Source organism: Argiope bruennichi, chromosome 2 (assembly GCF_947563725.1).
Source record: "Argiope bruennichi chromosome 2, qqArgBrue1.1, whole genome shotgun sequence".
Classification (NCBI taxonomy): Eukaryota; Metazoa; Arthropoda; class Arachnida; order Araneae; family Araneidae; genus Argiope; species Argiope bruennichi.
The window spans coordinates 13,340,297-13,360,601 of NC_079152.1; the positions used below are offsets into that span (position 1 = coordinate 13,340,297).

Consider the following 20,305-nt stretch of genomic DNA (forward strand, 5'->3'; position numbering starts at 1 on the left):
AAATATTTTAAATGCAAAATGGCATCATTGCGGTTTAAGCATTTTTAGATAGTACAAATATCCTTTTCATCATTATATAAAGCTGGTTATATTGCACTCGGCCAGTTACAAGATTCAGTAAGTCACGCATGCGCAGAAGGAAGATTGCGCATACGCTGAGAAAGTGGACAATAGCAAGTTCTTGTCTCGACTTGACAAATACTTGTTACTGTGTAGTGTCTGCGCATGCGTGGTCTTGCTAGATGGTTTGTAGCTGGCCGAGTGCAAACCCACCTTAAATCTCATTGCAGACCAACGCTGGTGAGAATTAATCATTCGTTATATGCAAATAAAATGAAATTTAAAGATTATACTTATTACTAAAATTAATGTTCAAATCCCAAACATTCTTTAATTGTTATTCTATTGCTCTTTTTGTACAGGGCGTAGCAAAATTTAAAAATAGCATGAGTTGGGAAATTTGTGCATTGATCTAATGTGTCCTTAGAGTTTTTTTTTTTTTTTAAGAAGTTTTATTTTTTGAGCGGGAAGACATGATGGTAATGGTCTGTGGAAATATGTTTTTAATATTTAAACATTATAAAAAATCCGATTTTAAAAAGACTTAAAATGCATTAAGAAGCCTATAGAAAACCCGAAATTCTTCAAAATTAGAAATATTCTTTAATGTGTGTGTGTATCTCTAAATTAAATGATATCTCTTAATTGAATCCTAAATAATTTTCTAATTTTTATCTTAATTTATCATATTAATTGCATTCTAAAATGCTGTCTTATTTCCTGATCCAATTCCACCTTTTTTGTTTAATTAATGCAGCAGAAGTTCTGTAAAAAGGCTTAAATCAGCGGTTCTCACGCTACGAATGAAGAGATAAAAATTTGTCAATCCAACCAAATTCTTTTAAAAGATTCCTATAATTCTCTTACCTAAATCGACATGTGTAAAGAAATCCCTATCGGAATCTCATAATATATAAACACACCGGGGATAAATATTTCGCACTTTTCTCATTCACTTTTGATTTTGTATCGCTTGTGAACGGACATCAATTTGTCCACGCTTCTTGTATATAAATGAAGCCTCCCGGGATGAAATAAAACGAAGTTTAAAAATTCAAAGTGTCCTTTCTCTTCGGCTGCGAATTGCATAAAAATTATTTGTTATATATGTATATATATGCCAACTGGTGGCAACAATCTTCATAGATCCGAGAACCGAAAATTGGCCCACTTATATAACAAATGCCTGATTCTTCACGACGGAAAGTAATCATGTTTGTATATAACTTTTGCCAATAAATTCATTTTTTTTCCTACTCTTATCTCTTTTTTTATAATCCATGAAAGTTTTAAAAATATCAGTCCTCTTTTATAGTATCAATTTCAACTTTTGTTAATTTCAACTTTTGTTTTTGTTTAAAATTAAATTGCCTTTTAATTTGCAACTTCAAAAAGATCCCAACTCTTTCTACAAAAGCGATTTTATTGAATCGTTATAAAATAGTTTTCATACAATTGCTTCCATAAATCATAAAAAATTGTAGAATACAATAAGTATAGATATTAAAAATTGATGCGAGACTAATTGTATAATTCTCGATTCTGAGTTCAATTTTTCTACTTATTCTTCACTGAAATTTTTTCAATTCCTGAGTACATGAATAAAATATGCTGATAGTTTTTCACATCGAAAGCAAAATAAAATTACACCTAGATTAAATAAAAAATTTAAAAAGTAAATATTTTTTGATGAACACTTTTTTTTTTTTTTTCTGCTTCATTTATATATTTGTCTCAATTTTCTCTTCACATGAGTGCAAAGATTAAGAGACAGCATTAAGTTCGTGTTGCCAGTTTCTTTGTTCTTACAATTCTTCTTTTTCATTTACCCAATGATCTTTTTATACCTTTTAACTGTTCTGAAAGCATAACTTGTTGTAAATTAATTTACAACAAATAGCTTTCTTCTTTTTCTCTGTTATTTACATGATAATTTTGTTTTGAAATATATTTGATAGAAACAGTAAAATTATTAATTTCGTGTTCTAGTTGAATCGATTGGTGCATTTTAAAGAAATAAATAGAAAAGTGGTGCATGTTTAAAGTTAAATAATTACATTTACTTCAAATTTTAAAATCATAAACCAATAATAAAATAAGTGGAGGAAGGTGAGCAAATTAATAATAATAAATTTAAAAGAAATAACAGTGCTGTATGTTTTTAAAAAATCATGCTGCCTCTTTCTGTGCAAATAAATTTATTTAAAAATCTTTCAGATTATTTAAAGGCAATTAAATAAAAAAATTAGTATAAAAGTTATTTATTAAATAATAAGATGAATATTGAAAAAAAATTTTTTTCAATATGTTCCAAATTTTTAAAAAACAATTGGCAAAACAAAGCATTCATAACTAGCATGTTTAAGCATTATATTCTGAACAATTCATATTAGAAAATAAAAAAAAAGCAATTGCAAAATTCTCTAAAAGCAGTTATATTACATCATCTTTTTTTGTGTTAAATTGGGTATAAAAAACATGTGCATAGCTTTTGTTAAAAGCAAACAAAAAAAATTGATCGAAATCTGCTTTAATGTGTCCCTTGGATTTGTCGCCAATTTGGTTGCCCCCCCCCCAAAACAAAAGAAATTGTTCTTACAATCCTTTCATAGTATTGTTTACTTTGTGAACAATCTTAATTTTTGACTTGGCATCCTTTGCAATATGATGGAACACATTATAGTTGATTTCAATCGGAAAAATTATTGCCTTGATGGAGATGATATATACGTTAATGAGTTAAGATGATTTTTTTTTCTTTCAGAAAGTATTTTTCTGAAGCTATAGTCACCGAAAAATACTTTTACATCGATCAAACCACATTATACATTTTCAAATGTTATGTTCCTGTTAATCACAGATTATGTTCATTTTAATCATATTATTGTGTTCATTAGTAGCAAAGTGTTACCTCCCACAAAGCAGAATCTGCTAAGCCTGAGGCTTTGGGACATAAAACATGTGCCCATTTTTCTCTTCATTAAATGAGAACTGTCCTTTCGAAGCTTGTAGGTCAAGAACTGGACAGTGGTGCTGGTGTATCTTCTCTGTCTCGAAAGTGGTCCTGTAAGTAGTTGATCCCAAAAATCCGTTTTCAGTATTGAAAATGTTGTGACTTTCATGTTTTATTGGTCGAGGTTTCTCAACGTTGCCTTGATACGACTTAAATGTGCTTCTTGTTGTGCTCTGACCTTCAAATGACCCTTCTCCGATCTTTTGATTGGTTGGTGGTCGGTTAGCCACTGATCTCCTGGAGGTGGTATGGCTGACATAGGAAGCGCGGGAGGTGGATAACATCTCTTGATTTTTACCAGTGGATATCTCCGGATTGGACCTGCTGCTTGACATAGAGTCGTTGGCTTGGTCATCAGAACCCAATTTGAACGAGGATCGCGGTCTTAAGCTTTTTGCTTTAACAGAACCGTAGTTGCCTGTGAAAGAAGAGTTTGCTGTGGTTTGGAATTCCATTGTACCATCTTGAACCAGACTTCCTTTTTGGTCAGCTTTGCCTCTGTAAAGAAAACAATAAATAGAATTATTTCAGAAATTAGTGTTGTTTCTTGAAAGAGCAGTTTGATAACATGAAACATTCTTTAAAAAATTAAAATGAAAACGAATCAGTCAGTATAGAAAACCGTTACATGACTTCCAAAGTCTCGCATCAAAAATGCCAAAATTACAGGGTGATTCATGTTGATTCGAGCAAAAATAAAGCATACCAATGAATGCTGCGATTAATTAATTTTGATAAATCAAACTTATCGTAAAACTACAATTATCCAAGTTTTTTTTATATCTGTTCTATGTGTCTCCCTCCAATGACATAGCAAATATCTATGCTATATTCCAGTTCCTGCCACACGCGTAATAGATTAACACTTGTTAATAAGTTCAACATGTCAGTTAATACAGACCACATCTCCGTAACACAAGCCATTTAGTTGTTTGAGGCAAGTTTTGTACTCGCACGATGCTTTTTTTTTGGGGGGGGGGAGGCTTTGTGAAAAGAGTCCAAAAATTTTTTTCAACTCTCCGGATTTGATGGTGATTGGTCAATACCCGGTGTTCCGAAACTGCTTCATCCACCATTCGATGTTGTGACGATGCGGTGGTTCTTTTAACAAAGGGCGAAAATTTCTTTGAATGAAAATAAGTGAAGATGTTTCGGATATTCTAAAACATAGAATGTTTTCTCCTGCAGGGATAACGCAGTTGTTTCTAATGGCACTCGTCCTAGACAAGCCCACTGACTTTAAGAAGTAATTTGTGAATCAAGCCAAGAGTGCGTCTCTTGTTTTCACAGTTGCGCCATCTAGGGCCAAGAGTACGACTTAGCTGCACATACGTCACTACCCTTTTTACGGGGCGGACTTCATTCATGCATTTCATTCACTCAACACAGATCGTAATTTAGACCTGGATCAGAGAACGATCGCCTCTGAACCAGTACCCCCAGTAGTATTACTCTCGACATGGAGGATTTTGTGACCACGGCAGATTTATACGCGCGTCAGCCACCATACACGCGGCGTCTTCGGCCGGCGGGGTTCGAACTCGCAACCCAAGGGACACGAATACAAAGCCCAACTAACCAGGCTATCCTGGCCTACGGATAACGCTGATAATAGTTGATAATAGCGGTGCCGATCTTTTGCGGCGATTTTTACTGGAAGAATTTTTTTTTGTTGCCAGGTGTAATTGTAGTTTCAGAATAATTTTTTCCCCGGCTAAATAAATCATTTACAGAAATCGCATTATGCTATTTTTTTCCCCTATTCAATACGAATCACCCTTAACTTTAATTTTCTCACGATTACTTTAATGGAAATGACATCATATCTGTAGTTCTGTTGCAAACAAAAATAGTTGCTAGAATTAAATGATATGTTGAAATTTATCTTTAATAGTCGTAGGTCAATGAGAAAGCCTATTCTTGTGTAATAGAAATCCAAATATCTCGCATTCGCATCTTGTTGCTGCACAACCCCAAGAACAGCATAGCTGTATCAAGTCTATGAAGCACCCTGAAGAAGTTCAATACTAACAATGGATTGTCAATAAGATCTGCTTGGAGAGGTCCAGACAAATAAGAATGCAATCAGGTGAGGCCTCTTCCGAGCACGAGGCAGACTTCAAAGCCCTTAGAACTCTAAGAATATTTCATAGTACTGAATAGTACATAGTATAGTTCACTGAGAAAGCGAGTAAAAGTAGTCAGACCCTGCTTACTATAATTTAAAGTCAGAGAGACCCCTGGATGACTACTCTTATACCAGTGATACACTGGTGGGACAAGCCAAGTGGTTTTATTTTAACTTTTAGCTCTCGAGAAAATATCCATGTTGGTAAGTTTCAGTAGGCGCAGAGGCATCACTAGCTCCCACTTTAGCCAGGGTGTCCCCTATCTCATTACCCTTGGTGCCAACACGAGAGGGTATTGTATTTGAATCTGGTGAGACAAAGAGAGGCGTTTTAGGTTTCTCAGTATATTCACTCCCACATTATCTCTCACACTATGCCAGTAGGCCAAGTGCTGAATTGAGCTTCGTTCGCTTCTTAATTTTACCCAGTCGATTTGTCATGAAAAGAATCAAAATATAGAAAAATCTATAACAATTGTATTGGTTTAAGTTGATGAATTGCCGATCGGGAACAGGCCTCTATGTTGTGTTTGGATTATTATCGGCTAAAGAAAAGTAGAGGGAATTGTGATACTGGTTTTCTGAACTTAAATGAAAAGATATTAATTTTGTTAAAAGCATTAAACAGAAAAATTGCAGGTATTGAAAAGACCTATATAATTAACTATAAATAGGCATAAAAACTTAACTAGGTACTAAATTTTTAAAAAATACGATTTTTGAAACGTTTTTATTTATTATATTATCATATTTGCTCATAATAAAGATCAACATGCGTGTTTGCGTTGGTGCTCAACAGGCCAGACCCTTTGACCTACAGTTACCAAATTTGGCGCATATATACTTTGATGGGTGGGAATGTGTACTTCGGAGCGATTTTTTTTTTTTTTTTGTAATTTTAATTAATTAAAAATTAAGTGAAACTTTGGCGTTTTTCCGCTATAATTTCCTAAAATATCACGGCAAAAATTTGATTTATAACATCATCTTAAAGTTTAAAAAATAATCTTTTCAATGATATCAATATTTTAACCTATAAATTAAGTTTCTATTATTATTATTGAAATGGAAAATTTGAGATTTTTAACAGCAAAGGCTGTCATCCCTTAATACTAGAGATTTAAGTTTCTATTTTTAATAAATTTTTAAAAAAAATATTTTTATCATATTTTTTAGTAATTTATTTCACATAAAGTGAAAATAAGATTTAAACTGCACGATCACGTGAGAAAAATTAACTTTTATCGGAATGGTGACGAAGACTCAAACTGAAAGATTAAGTTAACTCTTTTCTGCAAACTAAATCTAAGAAAATATAACGTTCAGCATGTGTTTGTATAAAATGGAATACATATAAAATATAATATTTTCTTTTTTTAAACGAATGCGAGAAAAATTCTGTGACGTTTTGAAATAGCTATAATATTAATTCAATCATTCAGTTTTATTTAAGGTATATCTGCTTTAATATACACAGGAAATCCATTCATTCCTTAAAATTTGAGAGGTGTCTGCACTACAGACGTTGAATTTGTGTGCTGAATTTTATCTATGTAGCATGCTTGTAATTATGTTAATTTATATTCCAACAGACAGACTTCCTCTGAACAGATTTTACTCAAAATTTGACAGAAATCTGCAAATTTAGCGTAAAAACCATATACCAAATTTCACCCATCTTGATTAAAGCGTTTTTGAGTTATTTTTGTGACTGGCGGATATTTTCCAAGAATGTGTTTTTCGAACTCCAGGAGGTATAAAACGTGAAGATTCGTCAAAAATCTTCAATGAAAGTCAAACCTTTAGACCTTTACAATTCTTGCTCTATGTGTCTCCATGTTCCCTTTATATACATATACTTTATACAATATATGTATGTATTTAATATTTGTATACTTTATATATATAATAATGCATATATATATATATATATATATTAGTTTACTTTCTATATGTATGTATTTTACATATGTGAATTTTATATATGCATGCATTTTATATATTTCTATAGACAGTAGAAATTACTTACTTCGCTTTTACAGCTGCCCTGGCTGTCTGGTATGCAGCCAATGAATAATCATTGGATGTGGTATCGAACGCCATGCTTCCTTCCTGCTTCAGAGACTCTGTGCGTCGCTTTGAAGAAGACCGCTTTGCCTCCCACTTTTTGTATTCGGTTCTCGTTGTCGTCGTCGCATCGAAAGGAACTGGTTCCAACTTCAGATTGTCTTCGGGTTTATATCGCTTCGTTTTTGTGGGAGTCTTTTGCGGAGACAGAGAAGCCTCTCGGGAACTCGAACTCTTTGACGGAGATTCTTTTCTGAATAGTTGGGAATTCTTGATCATTTCTCTTTCCATTGATTTCTGAGATTGGTTAACGACTGACGTTTCTTTAACGCTGCTGCTCGTTTGCTTCGCTTCCACTTTGGTTTGGACGGATTTTACTGGCGAGAAATCTGTTTTGGATGTAGTCTCGAAACTCATATCTCCATTGAACAAATTTCCACCTGTTATAGCCATTTTGGCATTTTCTCCTGATCTTCGGGTGGTTTTACTTCCAGCGGCTCCATTAACATTGACGGTGGTTTGTCTGGTCTCGCTTCTATGCCTGGAGACTGCTTGTTGCGAGAAATCTGTTTTAGATGTCGTAGTGAAACTCATTTCTCCCTCACTAGATAGGTTTCCAGCCGGTATAATGGCTTTAACTTTTTGCTGTGTCTGTTTTGTTCCATAATCTGCCGTTACAGCAGAAACATCTCTTGTTGCCTGCTTTACTTCACTACTTTTCATAACTATTTGTGTGGAACGAGAATCCGTTTCATGTTTTTGCAACGTTTTATCTGATGCATCACCATTAATTCTGGTCTTTACAATTTGAGTTGAATCTTCACTTCTACTCATTCGTTCCTTCTGAGTTTGAGTTTCTGTTTCATTTTCTGCTTTTAAGCTTTGTGAATGATTTTTTACCACGTGACTTTCCTTAATATTAGCTGCAACCGATTCTTTACTCAATTTCCAAGCTTCGTACTCGCTTTTTTCTTTGCTTGCAGTAATATTTTGGGTACCTGAATCTTTTTTCACTTCAGACTTCTCCACCTGGGAAGGAACGCCAGCGGCTGGTTTTTTAATTTTGTTTTGGGGTGTTTTAGTCTCCATTTTCACCCACTGGCGGAATTCTCTATTGTTTGTCGTTTCATTTGCAAATTTCCCGCCTTCCAACTGTAAATTATTCTCGTGGCGAATAGGTTTGACTCTTTCAACAGTTCCATGTTGGTGGAACATGACCTGATTTGTTGTTGTTCCCTCGAATTCACCTTCTATCTTATTTGTCGTTTTAGGTCTAACCTGTTGCACCCTTTCGAAATTTTTTTCTTTAAATTCTGTTTTACTGGTTGTTTCAAACTGCATGTCTCCTTCTTGTTTCAGAGACGAATTTAGTTGATAATTATCAGCTGGTCTTATTTCCCGAGAAGTTTCCTTAGTAGGAGTTTGGAACGAAGCTTGGTTTGTTGTTGTTGAATAGAATTTTCCATCTGATGCTTTTGTCAGAGTCTTAGGCCTAACTGGGGTAACTTTATTTATTTCTTTTTTATCAAACTGCATTTGATTAGATGTAGTAAAATCTATATCCCCTTCTTGTTTGAGACTTGATTTGGGTTTTACAACCTCAACTTTTTCAGCTGCTCTATAACTATATTCTTTCGAGTTTGTGGTTTCACCTGCAAATTCACCACCTTCTAATCGTAAGTTATCCTTTGGTCTTATATCATGGACTCTCTCAGTAGTTTGAGCTTTAAACATAGCCTTATTAGTAGTTGTACCATCAAATTCTGCTTTTACAGGCGAAGAGGTGTAACGTGGCTTGAAGGATTCGGTCATTGTAATTGGCTTTGCCTCAAAGTCAGCTTTATTTGAGGTTGTAAAATCCATTTTGCCTTCTTGAATGAGGTTGCCAGTTGGCTTGATAGGTTGAGATCTCTGAGTTTCCCTTGGCTGGAATTCTCGACGAGTGGTGGTTTCATCAGCAAATTTTCCTTTCTCAAGTTGAAGATTAGTTGGTGGTCTTTTACCTTTCACTCTCTCAGCTGGCTTATTTTGGAACATGGCTTGATTTGTTGTAGTTCCCTCAAATTCCCCTTCAGCTAATTTTGTAGAAGTCACCGGTCTTATTGGAGAAATTTTTTCAGCTGTCTTCCCTGGGAATTCTCTGTTGCTCGTTGTCGAAAACTCCATATCTCCCTCTTGCTTCATATTACTTTGAGGCTTTATTAAAGAAGGTTTGGAATATTGCCATTGCTGATATTCATGTTTGTTAGTAGTTTCAGTTGTGAAACTGCCATCTTCTAATTTCAAATTATTTTGAGGTTTAAAAGGTTGTACCTTTTCTCTTGGAGAATCTTGGAACATCATTTGATTGGTTGTTGTTCCGTCAAATTTACCAGTGATTTTAGAATTGGTTTTGGGTCGTATTTGAGTCACACGTTCAATATTTTTCACTCCAAATTCTGTTTGATTTGTTGTTGTAAAATCAACAGATCCTTCTTGATGCAAATTGTCTTTTGGTGTAACTGGTTCCGGCTTAGATTGTCGCCACGTTTGAAATTCAGAATGATTTGTTGTTTCTGAACCGAATTTACCCTTTTCAAGTTCCAAATTGTCTTTCGGTTTAACTGCATGTGCACGTAATTCAGTGAAGGAATCGACTTTTTTATTTCCATATTCTGTTCGGTTGACAGTCGTATAATCAACGGTTCCTTCTTGATGCAAACTGCTTTTCGGTTTAACAATGTTCGCTCGTATATCAGATATTGATTCGATGTTTTTAGCTGCGTACTCTGCTTGGTTGACAGTCGTATAATCAACAGATCCTTCTTGATGCAAACTGCTTTTAGGTTTGACGATATTTGCCCGTAAGTCAGAGACTGAATTGACATTTTTAGGTGAAAATTCAGTTTGATTCATAGTTGTATAATCAACTGAACCTTCCTGTCTCAAATTTCCTTTCGGTCTAACGATATTTGCACGTATATCAGAAATTGAATCTACGTTTTTAGCTGCATATTCTGTTCGATTTACAGTTGTATATTCAACAGATCCTTCTTGGTGTAGATTATCTCTTGGTGTGACTACTTCTGGTTTAGAAAGTTGCCATTGCTTAAATTCTGAATGATTTGTTGTTTCCGAAGCGAATTTACCTTTCTCTAGCTCTAGATTACCTTTCGGCTTCACTGCATGTGCACGTAATTCTGTAAATGAATCGATGTTTTTATTTCCATATTCTGTTTTGTTAACTGTTGTATAATCAACGGAGCCTTCTTGATGCAAACTGCTCTTCGGTTTAACGATATTTGCCCGTATATCAGAAATAGAATCGATGTTTTTAGCTGCGTACTCTGATTGGTTAACTGTTGTATAATCAACTGATCCTTCTTGGCGCAAATTACCTTTAGGTCTTACTATATTTGCTCGTAAATCTGACACTGAATCGATATTTTTAGGAGAGAATTCTGTTTTGTTAACTGTTGTATAATCAACGGAGCCTTCTTGGCGCAAATTACCTTTAGGCCTTACTATATTTGCCCGTAAATCTGAAACTGAATCGATGTTTTTAGCTGCATATTCTGTTCGATTAACAGTCGTATAATCAACAGATCCCTCTTGGTGTAAATTATCTCTTGGTGTCACTACTTCAGGTTTAGAAAGCTGCCATTGTTTGAATTCTGTATGGTTTGTTGTTTCTGAAGCAAACGTACCTTTCTCTAGCTCTATATTACCTTTCGGTTTCACTGCATGTGCACGTAAATCTGTAAATGAATCGATGCTTTTATTTCTATATTCTGTTCGATTCACAGTCGTATAATCAACTGATCCTTCTTGATGCAAACTGCTTTTCGGTTTGACGACGTTTGCTCGTATGTCTGAAACTGAATCAATGTTCTTGGCTGCATATTCTGTTTGATTAACAGTTCTGTAATCAACAGTTCCTTCTTGACGTAAATTTCCTTTTGGTCTAATTATATTTGCTCGTAAATCTGAAACTGAATCTATGCTTTTAGCAGCGAATTCAGTTTGATTCATAGTTGTATAATCAACAGAGCCTTCTTGACGCAAATTTCCTTTTGGCCTGACTATATTTGCTCGTAAATCTGAAACTGAATCTATGCTTTTAGCTGCAAATTCAGTTTGATTCATAGTTGTATAATCAACAGAGCCTTCTTGACGCAAATTTCCTTTTGGCCTGACTATATTTGCTCGTAAATCTGAAACTGAATCTATGCTTTTAGCTGCGAATTCAGTTTGATTCACAGTTGTATAATCAACAGAGCCTTCTTGACGGAGATTTCCTTTTGGCCTGACTATATTTGCTCGTAAATCTGAAACTGAATCTATGTTTTTAGCTGCGAATTCAGTTTGATTCACAGTTGTATAATCAACAGAGCCTTCTTGACGGAGGTTTCCTTTTGGCCTGACTATATTTGCTCGTAAATCTGAAACTGAATCTATGTTTTTAGCTGCGAATTCAGTTTGATTCACAGTTGTATAATCAACAGAGCCTTCTTGACGCAGATTTCCTTTTGGCCTTATTATATTTGCTCTTAAATCTGAAACTGAATCGATATTTTTAGCAGCAAATTCGGTTTGATTTACAGTTGTATAATCAACAGAACCTTCTTGGCGCAAATTTCCTTTTGGCCTAACTATATTTGCTCTTATATCAGAAACTGAATCGATATTTTTTTGTACGAATTCGGCTTGATTCATAGTAGTATAATCAACAGAGCCTTCTTGTCTCAAATTTCCTTTTGGCCTTACTATATTTGCTCGTAAATCTGAGACTGAATCGATGTTTTTAGGAGAGAATTCTGTTTTGTTAACTGTTGTATAATCAACGGAACCTTCTTGGCGCAAATTGCCTTTAGGCCGTACTATATTTGCTCGTAAATCTGATACTGAATCGATGTTTTTGGCTGCATATTCTGTTCGATTAACAGTTGTATAATCAACCGATCCCTCTTGGTGTAAATTATCTCTTGGTGTCACTACTTCAGGTTTAGAGAGCTGCCATTGTTTGAATTCTGTATGATTTGTTGTTTCTGAAGCAAATGTACCTTTTTCAAGTTCTATATTGCCTTTTGGTTTGACTGCATGAGCACGTAATTCTGTGAAGGAATCGATATTTTTATTCCCATATTCTGTTCGGTTCACTGTCGTGTAATCGACGGACCCTTCTTGGTGCAAACTGCTTTTTGGTTTAACGATATTTGCCCGTAAATCTGACATAGAATCGATATTTTTAGCTGCGTACTCTGATTGGTTGACAGTTGTGTAATCAACTGATCCTTCTTGATGCAAACTGCTTTTAGGTTTGACGATATTTGCCCGTAAGTCAGAGACTGAATTGACATTTTTAGGTGAAAATTCAGTTTGATTCATAGTTGTATAATCAACTGAACCTTCCTGTCTCAAATTTCCTTTTGGTCTAACTATATTTGCTCTTATATCAGAAACGGAATCGATATTTTTTGGTACGAATTCTGCCTGATTCATAGTTGTGTAGTCAACAGAACCTTCTTGATGCAAACTGCTTTTAGGTTTGACGATATTTGCTCGTAAGTCAGAGACTGAATTGACATTTTTAGGTGAAAATTCAGTTTGATTCATAGTTGTATAATCAACTGAACCTTCCTGTCTCAAATTTCCTTTTGGTCTAACTATATTTGCTCTTATATCAGAAACGGAATCGATATTTTTTGGTACGAATTCTGCCTGATTCATAGTTGTGTAGTCAACAGAACCTTCTTGATGCAAATTGCTTTTAGGTTTGACGATATTTGCTCGTAAGTCAGAGACTGAATTGACATTTTTAGGTGAAAATTCAGTTTGATTCATAGTTGTATAATCAACTGAACCTTCCTGTCTCAAATTTCCTTTTGGTCTAACTATATTTGCTCTTATATCAGAAACGGAATCGATATTTTTTGGTACGAATTCTGCCTGATTCATAGTTGTGTAGTCAACAGAACCTTCTTGATGCAAACTGCTTTTAGGTTTGACGATATTTGCTCGTAAGTCAGAGACTGAATTGACATTTTTAGGTGAAAATTCAGTTTGATTCATAGTTGTATAATCAACTGAACCTTCCTGTCTCAAATTTCCTTTAGGCCGAACTATATTTGCTCTTAAATCTGATACTGAATCGACGTTTTTAGCTGCGTATTCTGTTCGATTTACAGTCGTATAATCAACAGATCCTTCTTGGTGTAAATTATCTCTTGGTGTGACCACTTCTGGTTTAGAAAGTTCCCATTGTTTGAATTCTGTATGATTTGTTGTTTCTGAACCGAATTTACCCTTTTCAAGTTCCAAATTGTCTTTCGGTTTGACTGCATGAGCACGTAATTCAGTGAAAGAATCGACGTTTTTATTTCCATATTCTGTTTTGTTAACTGTTGTATAATCAACAGATCCTTCCTGGTGCAAACTGCTCTTAGGCTTAACGATATTTGCCCGTATATCAGAAATTGAATGTATATTTTTCGCTGCGTATTCTGATTGGTTAACTGTTGTATAATCAACTGATCCTTCTTGATGCAAACTGCTTTTCGGTTTGACAACGTTTGCTCTTATATCAGAGATTGAATCGATGTTTTTCGCTGCATACTCTGATCGATTAACGGTTGTGTAATCCACAGATCCTTCCTGGTGTAAACTGCTTTTTGGTTTCACTATGTTTGCTCTTATATCAGAGATTGAATCTATATTTTTGGCTGCAAATTCTGTTCGATTCGTAGTAATAAAATCGACAGATCCTTCTTGGTGCAAGTTATCTCTTGGTGTTACTGGTTCTGGTTTAGATAGTTGCCATTGTTTGAATTCTGAAGTATTTGTAGTTTCTGACGCAAATGTACCTTTCTCGAGTTCTAAATTTCCTTTCGGCTTCACCGCATGTGGCCTTTCTAAAGTCTGAGCTGTAAACATAACTTGATTAGTTGTTGTTCCATCGAACTCTCCTGTTATTTTTGCTGTTGTCTGAGGTCTGAATTGTTGAACTCTTTCTAATGGTTTTTCTTCGAATTGAAGCTTGTTCATTGTTGTGAAATCCATGGAACCTTCCTGTGTGAGATTAGATACAGGCTTAATTGGTTTGGGTCTTTCAATACCCCATTCTTGAAATTGTGACTTATTAGTAGTTTCAGCTTCAAAAACTCCAGAATTTAATCTTAAAGTCGATTGTGGCACTATCTTTTGCACTCGCTCTATTTGATATTCACCATGCATGGCACGATTGGTTGTTGTTAAATCGATTTCTCCCTCGATGCCTTTAGTTGCAGGAGGATGGATAGGCTGCACTCGTTCTGATCTTTTTTCACTAAACTCGGAAGTATTTGTCGTCGTGAAATCCATCGTTCCTTCTTGGGTAAGATTCGATTTTGGTATTATTGGCGAAGGTTTTTGAATTTCCCACTGTTGAAATTCTTTTTTTGATGTTGTTTCGTCTACAAAAGTTCCATCTTCGAGATGGAGATTACTTTTGGGACGGAAAGGCGTAACTTTTTCTGCGTGAGTTGTTGGAAACATTACTTGATTCATAGTCGTCGAATCGAAATCACCTTCGAAAAGTTTTGTGTTCGTTTTCGGTCTCACACCTTTTACCCTCTCAACAGATCTTGAAACAAATTCACTCCTGTTTGTTGTATCGAATTCCATTCCTCCTTCTTGTCGCAGATTGCTATGTGGTCTTATTGGCTTCGGTCGTATCTGATCCCATGTCAAATATTGTGTTTGATCTTCACTTTGCGATGCTATTTCACTGGTTTCTTCATGAGTTCGCTGCTCAGTTTGTGTTGTTGATGTTTCAGCGATGTTTTCTGTGTGCTTTGTTTGTTCTACGCGCATATCGCTTCTTGTAGTTTGTTCCACTGCTTGTGCAGATGTCTGGGTTCTGGTATTAACCTTATTATTGTCTGACAAATTTTCTGCCACAGTTACTTCAGATGTATGTGCGTGCTCTGCTGGAGCCATTTCTACTTCTGACTTTGCAAGCAATACCGTAGTTTGTTCTTCATGAGTGGATGTTGCAATCGATTCCGTTTCTGTGCGCTCTGTTACAACTTCCAAATTGGAAGTTTTTTTGCTTGTCATGTCCCGGCGAGAGGAATAGTCGGTATCAGTGGTTGTCGCAAACTCAGCGGTGCCTTCTGATTTTAAATTATCTTGAGGCTTATGTATAACAGGCCTAGTCACTTCCCAGTTCTTATAATCACTTATGGATGTTTCCATTTGGGAAGATTCTGTTCTGGAACTTTCTTTAATGAATGTTCTATTCAAATCTACAACTTCAGGGTCAGTTAAATCGAGGGTATCTTTCGGTTTGTGAATGATGGGTCTTTCAACCTTCCACATTTTATAATCACTAACTAATGTTGTTTCATCCGAAAGTGGAACTGCTGGGATTTTTATTTCGCTTTCTGGTCTGGCTTTCTTGGCTTTAAGAGCTGCAGCACCTTCAGCATTTTCTGATGTTCTGGTTAGATGTGTGCTGACGGCATTATAATCCTTGGAAGTGGTTTCAAAAATCATTTCCCCTTCAGACTTTAAATGACTTACTGAGGTTCCTTTTTTGACTTTATAAGGAACATCCCCTTGCTTAGGCGTAAAAGCCTCGTGGTAAGAACTATCCGTCTGAAATTCTCCACTCAGCTTAAGGGATGTTCGGGGTCTTTTAAAGGTTTCAGACTGCTCGCTTTGCTCCTGCATCTTGCTTTTAAATACACTTTCATTAAAAGTTGCCTTTTGAGTTGTTTCTAACTCCTGCGACCCAGACAGTTTCAGATTGTCGGCCCTTTTGATCTTTTGGGTCTTCGGAATTTGCCGTCTATTCCATGATTCAGCCTGCACCGTCTCTGAAGATGCATTAACTGAGTTGCTGACATGAGATTCTACACTTTTTTCGTTGTAGTCCACTTGGTGTGTCGTTATGAACTCGGCAGCTCCTTCTTGTTTGAGATTGTCGGGTCGTTTGATTGGTTGAGTTTTGGAAATCTGTTTTGCTGTCCAAGTGGCAGCTCCATTGCTCCCACTAATTCCATTCCTGTTACCCTTATCTGTTACACATACCGATGTTGCGAGGTCACCTGACTCAGCTAGGAGTGCTTGAGCGTTTAGCTGGTCAGTTGTTGATGAGATTTCTTGCTTACCCCATTGCCTCCTGTGCTTTATGGTCTCTTCTGAAATGATAAAAACAAAAATAAATAGTAATATTTATAAAAACGATTATGATTTATTAACAGTTCAATCATTTATTTTTCAGATAGTACCCTATTAAAACCATTTAGCCGTTGAAAACTGGCTATTAAGTCTAGCTAGCTGTACAAGTCCAGCTAATTATGATTATTGGCGTTATCATTTTTTATTAAAACATAACTCACAGTAGTATAATGGTACTAAGTATTGTTGGAATATTATATGATCCCAATAACCCTAGCGTATATTGTGTAACCTTTTCAATATAGTTTTTAATAAGAATGCTTATTTATGAGAATACAGATTCTAAAGGAGACATTTTTTTTTTCTCTAGCGATCTTAAACTAAAGACTGGGATATATAACAAAAAAAAAATCTTTTTTTTGTGTGTGTGTGAAATTATATTGTTATTAATTATTATGGTAGGTTATTTCTATATTTATAATTAATGAATATTTATTGCAACAAAATGGCCAATGCTTTCCAATAGATCAAAACTAGCGAATACACACACATGGCAAAACTTTTCTCCAAATAATTGATTTTAGCGGGAAAATAGGCAGCGCCATCTAGGGGACTATTTAATATATATGTGTGTGTGTTGTTTTACAACTGTGATGCTTTACAGTGAGTTTCAAAGGACAGTGAGTCTTTCATATATCATACTTCTCTACATCGGAAATCTCTTATAAATCAAGCTTCTATCAGAAATTCTCGATTTTCAATAAAAAACAATTTTCTTATACATGGAATGAAAACTCGTCATATCGAATAAGAATCATATATGAAAATTATGTATTATTTATTGCAATAAAAAAACTACTATTGTTTTTGTTCATAAGTAAGAATATAAATTAAATAAGAAAATAAATATTTCGCAATTTCTTTCTCTTTCAGAAATTCTCGAAAGACCAGAAATAACAACAAACACTTGCATGAGGATCATATGTCATTATTTATTCTCTGATTTAGGAACTCACAGCGTTTTTGCGCACGTGCCAGGAGGTGATTTCGCGAAAAAAAGGGGTGAGATGAAAGATGGTGAAAAATTACAGTTACAATTAGTAAACCCCAATTTCCAGAAGAATTAGGTGATATAATAACTACGGATAATCCGCAGAATTAAACTAGCCATATAAAAAAAAATACATAAATTTCTAATTAAAATGGTATATTAGCTGACTTTCGCGACCAGCCGTTCCATTTATATATTAGTAACATATGGCAAATACATGAACCGTTCTTTCACAAACATTGTACCTATTACGCTAATTTTTAACTCATAAGATCATCAAGTAATTAAGATAATCAATAATAATATCAAATCAATGGAGTTTTTCTCGCTACTATATTCCATTTACAAAAGATATTAAACAAAACTTTATTATACAGTCTTTGTGGGGGAAAATCTTATTGGATATTGATCAGATTTGTCTAAGAATTTTTAAATAAAAATCTACACATTTTTTGTAAAGACCACATTTGATCCGTTTTGCTCAAAACTGCATTGAGCTATTGAGTTTACAAACAGACATAATTGCAAAAAAAAAGTTGAAGGTCGGGTTTGAATTCAGGAGTGTCTGAAACGTTGAGATTGAGATTTGCCAAGATTTCTAAGTCAAATTCTTTTTACGATTAGAATTCTTTTTTTTTTTGTATATATATGGTTCATGGGAAAATAATAAAGCGGTAATCAGATGTAAAGTTCTCGGCTACGGTGCGATATAGACAGGTTTGAAATCCAGTTCCATTAAAATCCATTGTGAATTAGTTATTTGACCAAGTTTCAAAATTGTGAGGTTTGTACCAAACTAGTTATTATGTTGCTTCAAGCTGAGATTTCAAATAGCATAATTTAAAAAAGAATATTTCACAATATATCATTTAAGTAAATATAATACTACTTCTGACAAGTAGCGTGTTCGCTGAAGTTTTCGTGATTTTAAAATTATTCATATGGAATGTATTTATTTAAAATTTCACCTTGTTATATGATGAAAATGAATAATACGAAATAATGGTATTATTAGGTCTCAAATTACCGAACACTCAGATTAAAAAGTGTATATAGCTGCGAAATCAATTTTGTAAATTATTAAAATATTTATATAAGATTACAAGTAACTTTTGGTCACCGGTTTTCATGACTATAAAATTATTGATAGGAAATAGAATAATAGAATTAATACAAATTCAAGAGCGTAAAGATTAAAAAGTTTATGTAACTACGAAATAAAAGTAGAAGTGAAAACTCTACTTCGGAGTTAAATGTCCAAAGAGAATTTTTATTTTAAATGTATCATTGGCAAAAGCGCGCGAATGAATTAGTTGATAGAACAAGGAAATTATTTTGAATTTCATCATAACAGTAAAACCATTGTTACTAATTGTGCATTAAATTAAATACTTTAAAAAATTTAAAACCAGAAATAAAATATTCAGAAAATAAATAAGTTTGATTAAAAAGTATTTTTAAGATAGTATAAAATTTCCTTTTTGTGGAATAATATGTTCGGAAGATTTAATTTGAAAAAACACCAAATACTTATTTTTTTTTATAAACAAATAATTTAATTTATTGTTGAATGTCGATAAACTGACATTGGCATTGCTGTTGCCTTTTAAAGCATGTGTGGCAATTTTCATGAAGATCGGACACAAATATCTATATCTGTGAATACTAATACTAATTCACTAACAAAAAAAGAAAATAATGCAATGTTTTATAAAGTAAAAGCAAAAGCAGAACCGGCGCAGTTTCGAGAATTACATGACTTATATGGACGGAATCAAAACCACTACAACCTTAACTGAAGATATGGAAATGAAGCAAAATAAATAATAATGAATGTTGCATAATTATATTATTGAGTTAAAGAATTGTGATATTAAATAAAATGTATCGTTTGCTCCTCGTGAACTACAAACGATAAAAATCAAAACAATAACTGAAAATGAAGATAATTCGAAGTAGCCAATTTGGCTTATTGCCAAATCAGAGAAGAAGTAAAAGTTCTCGATGTAAGTATGTGTTTTTTTAACATAAAATTCCTTGGAATCGTCCACCAATGTGAGAAATGCCTGAATCTTTATGGTGATTATGTCGAAAAATAAGATAGGAAACCTGCTCCAATTATGTGACAAATGCCTGGATCTTCACTGTAATTATGTTGAAAAGTATAAGAGGCAATCTTGTCCACCAATGTGACAAATGCCTGAATCTTTATGGTGATTATGTCGAAAAATAAGATAGGAAACCTGCTCCAATTATGTGACAAATGCCTGGATCTTCACTGTAATTATGTTGAAAAGTATAAGAGGCAATCTTGTCCACCAATGTGACAAATGCCTGCATCTTTATGGTGATTATGTCGAAAAATAAGATAGGAAACCTGCTCCAATTATGTGACAAATGCCTGAATCTACATCGCAATTAATTTGAAAAGTAAAATAGAAAACCTGGTCTGCTGATGTGACAAATGCCTTAGTCTTCACTAAGGCATTTGTTTTCACTAGGAAAAATTAGTCCACCGATGTGACAAATCCCTGAATGTTCTCGGTGATAATGTTGAAAAGTACAACAGGAAAACTGGCCCACTGATGTGACAAATACCTGAATCTTCACGGTAATTATATAAAAAAGTAAGACAGAAAACCCCATCCACTGATGTGACAAATACGCGATTCCACGGTGATTATGCCAAAAAGTAAGATAGGAAACCTGGTCCATCGACATGACAAATGCCTGAATCTCCACGGTGATTAAAAATAAAATAGGGAATCTGATCTACCGATGTAACAAATGACTGAATCTACACAGTGATTATATCGAAAAGTAAGAAACCTGATCAAACAATGTA

The 20,305-nt window shown here is 34.4% G+C and overlaps 1 protein-coding gene across 1 annotated transcript in view; it reads right to left on the bottom strand.

Annotated features, from left to right (window-relative positions):
* Positions 1-1,500: 1,500 nt before the first annotated feature.
* Positions 1,501-20,305, bottom strand: part of LOC129961815 (uncharacterized) — a 77,519-nt gene continuing 58,714 nt past the window's right edge. Inside the window, exons 4-5 of the mRNA XM_056075395.1 lie at positions 7,231-16,429; positions 1,501-3,571 (exon numbers count right to left, since the gene is read on the bottom strand). Coding sequence (XP_055931370.1) covers positions 2,992-3,571; positions 7,231-16,429 — 9,779 coding nt within the window. The 3' untranslated portion in view covers positions 1,501-2,991. The remainder of the gene's footprint in view (positions 3,572-7,230; positions 16,430-20,305) is intronic.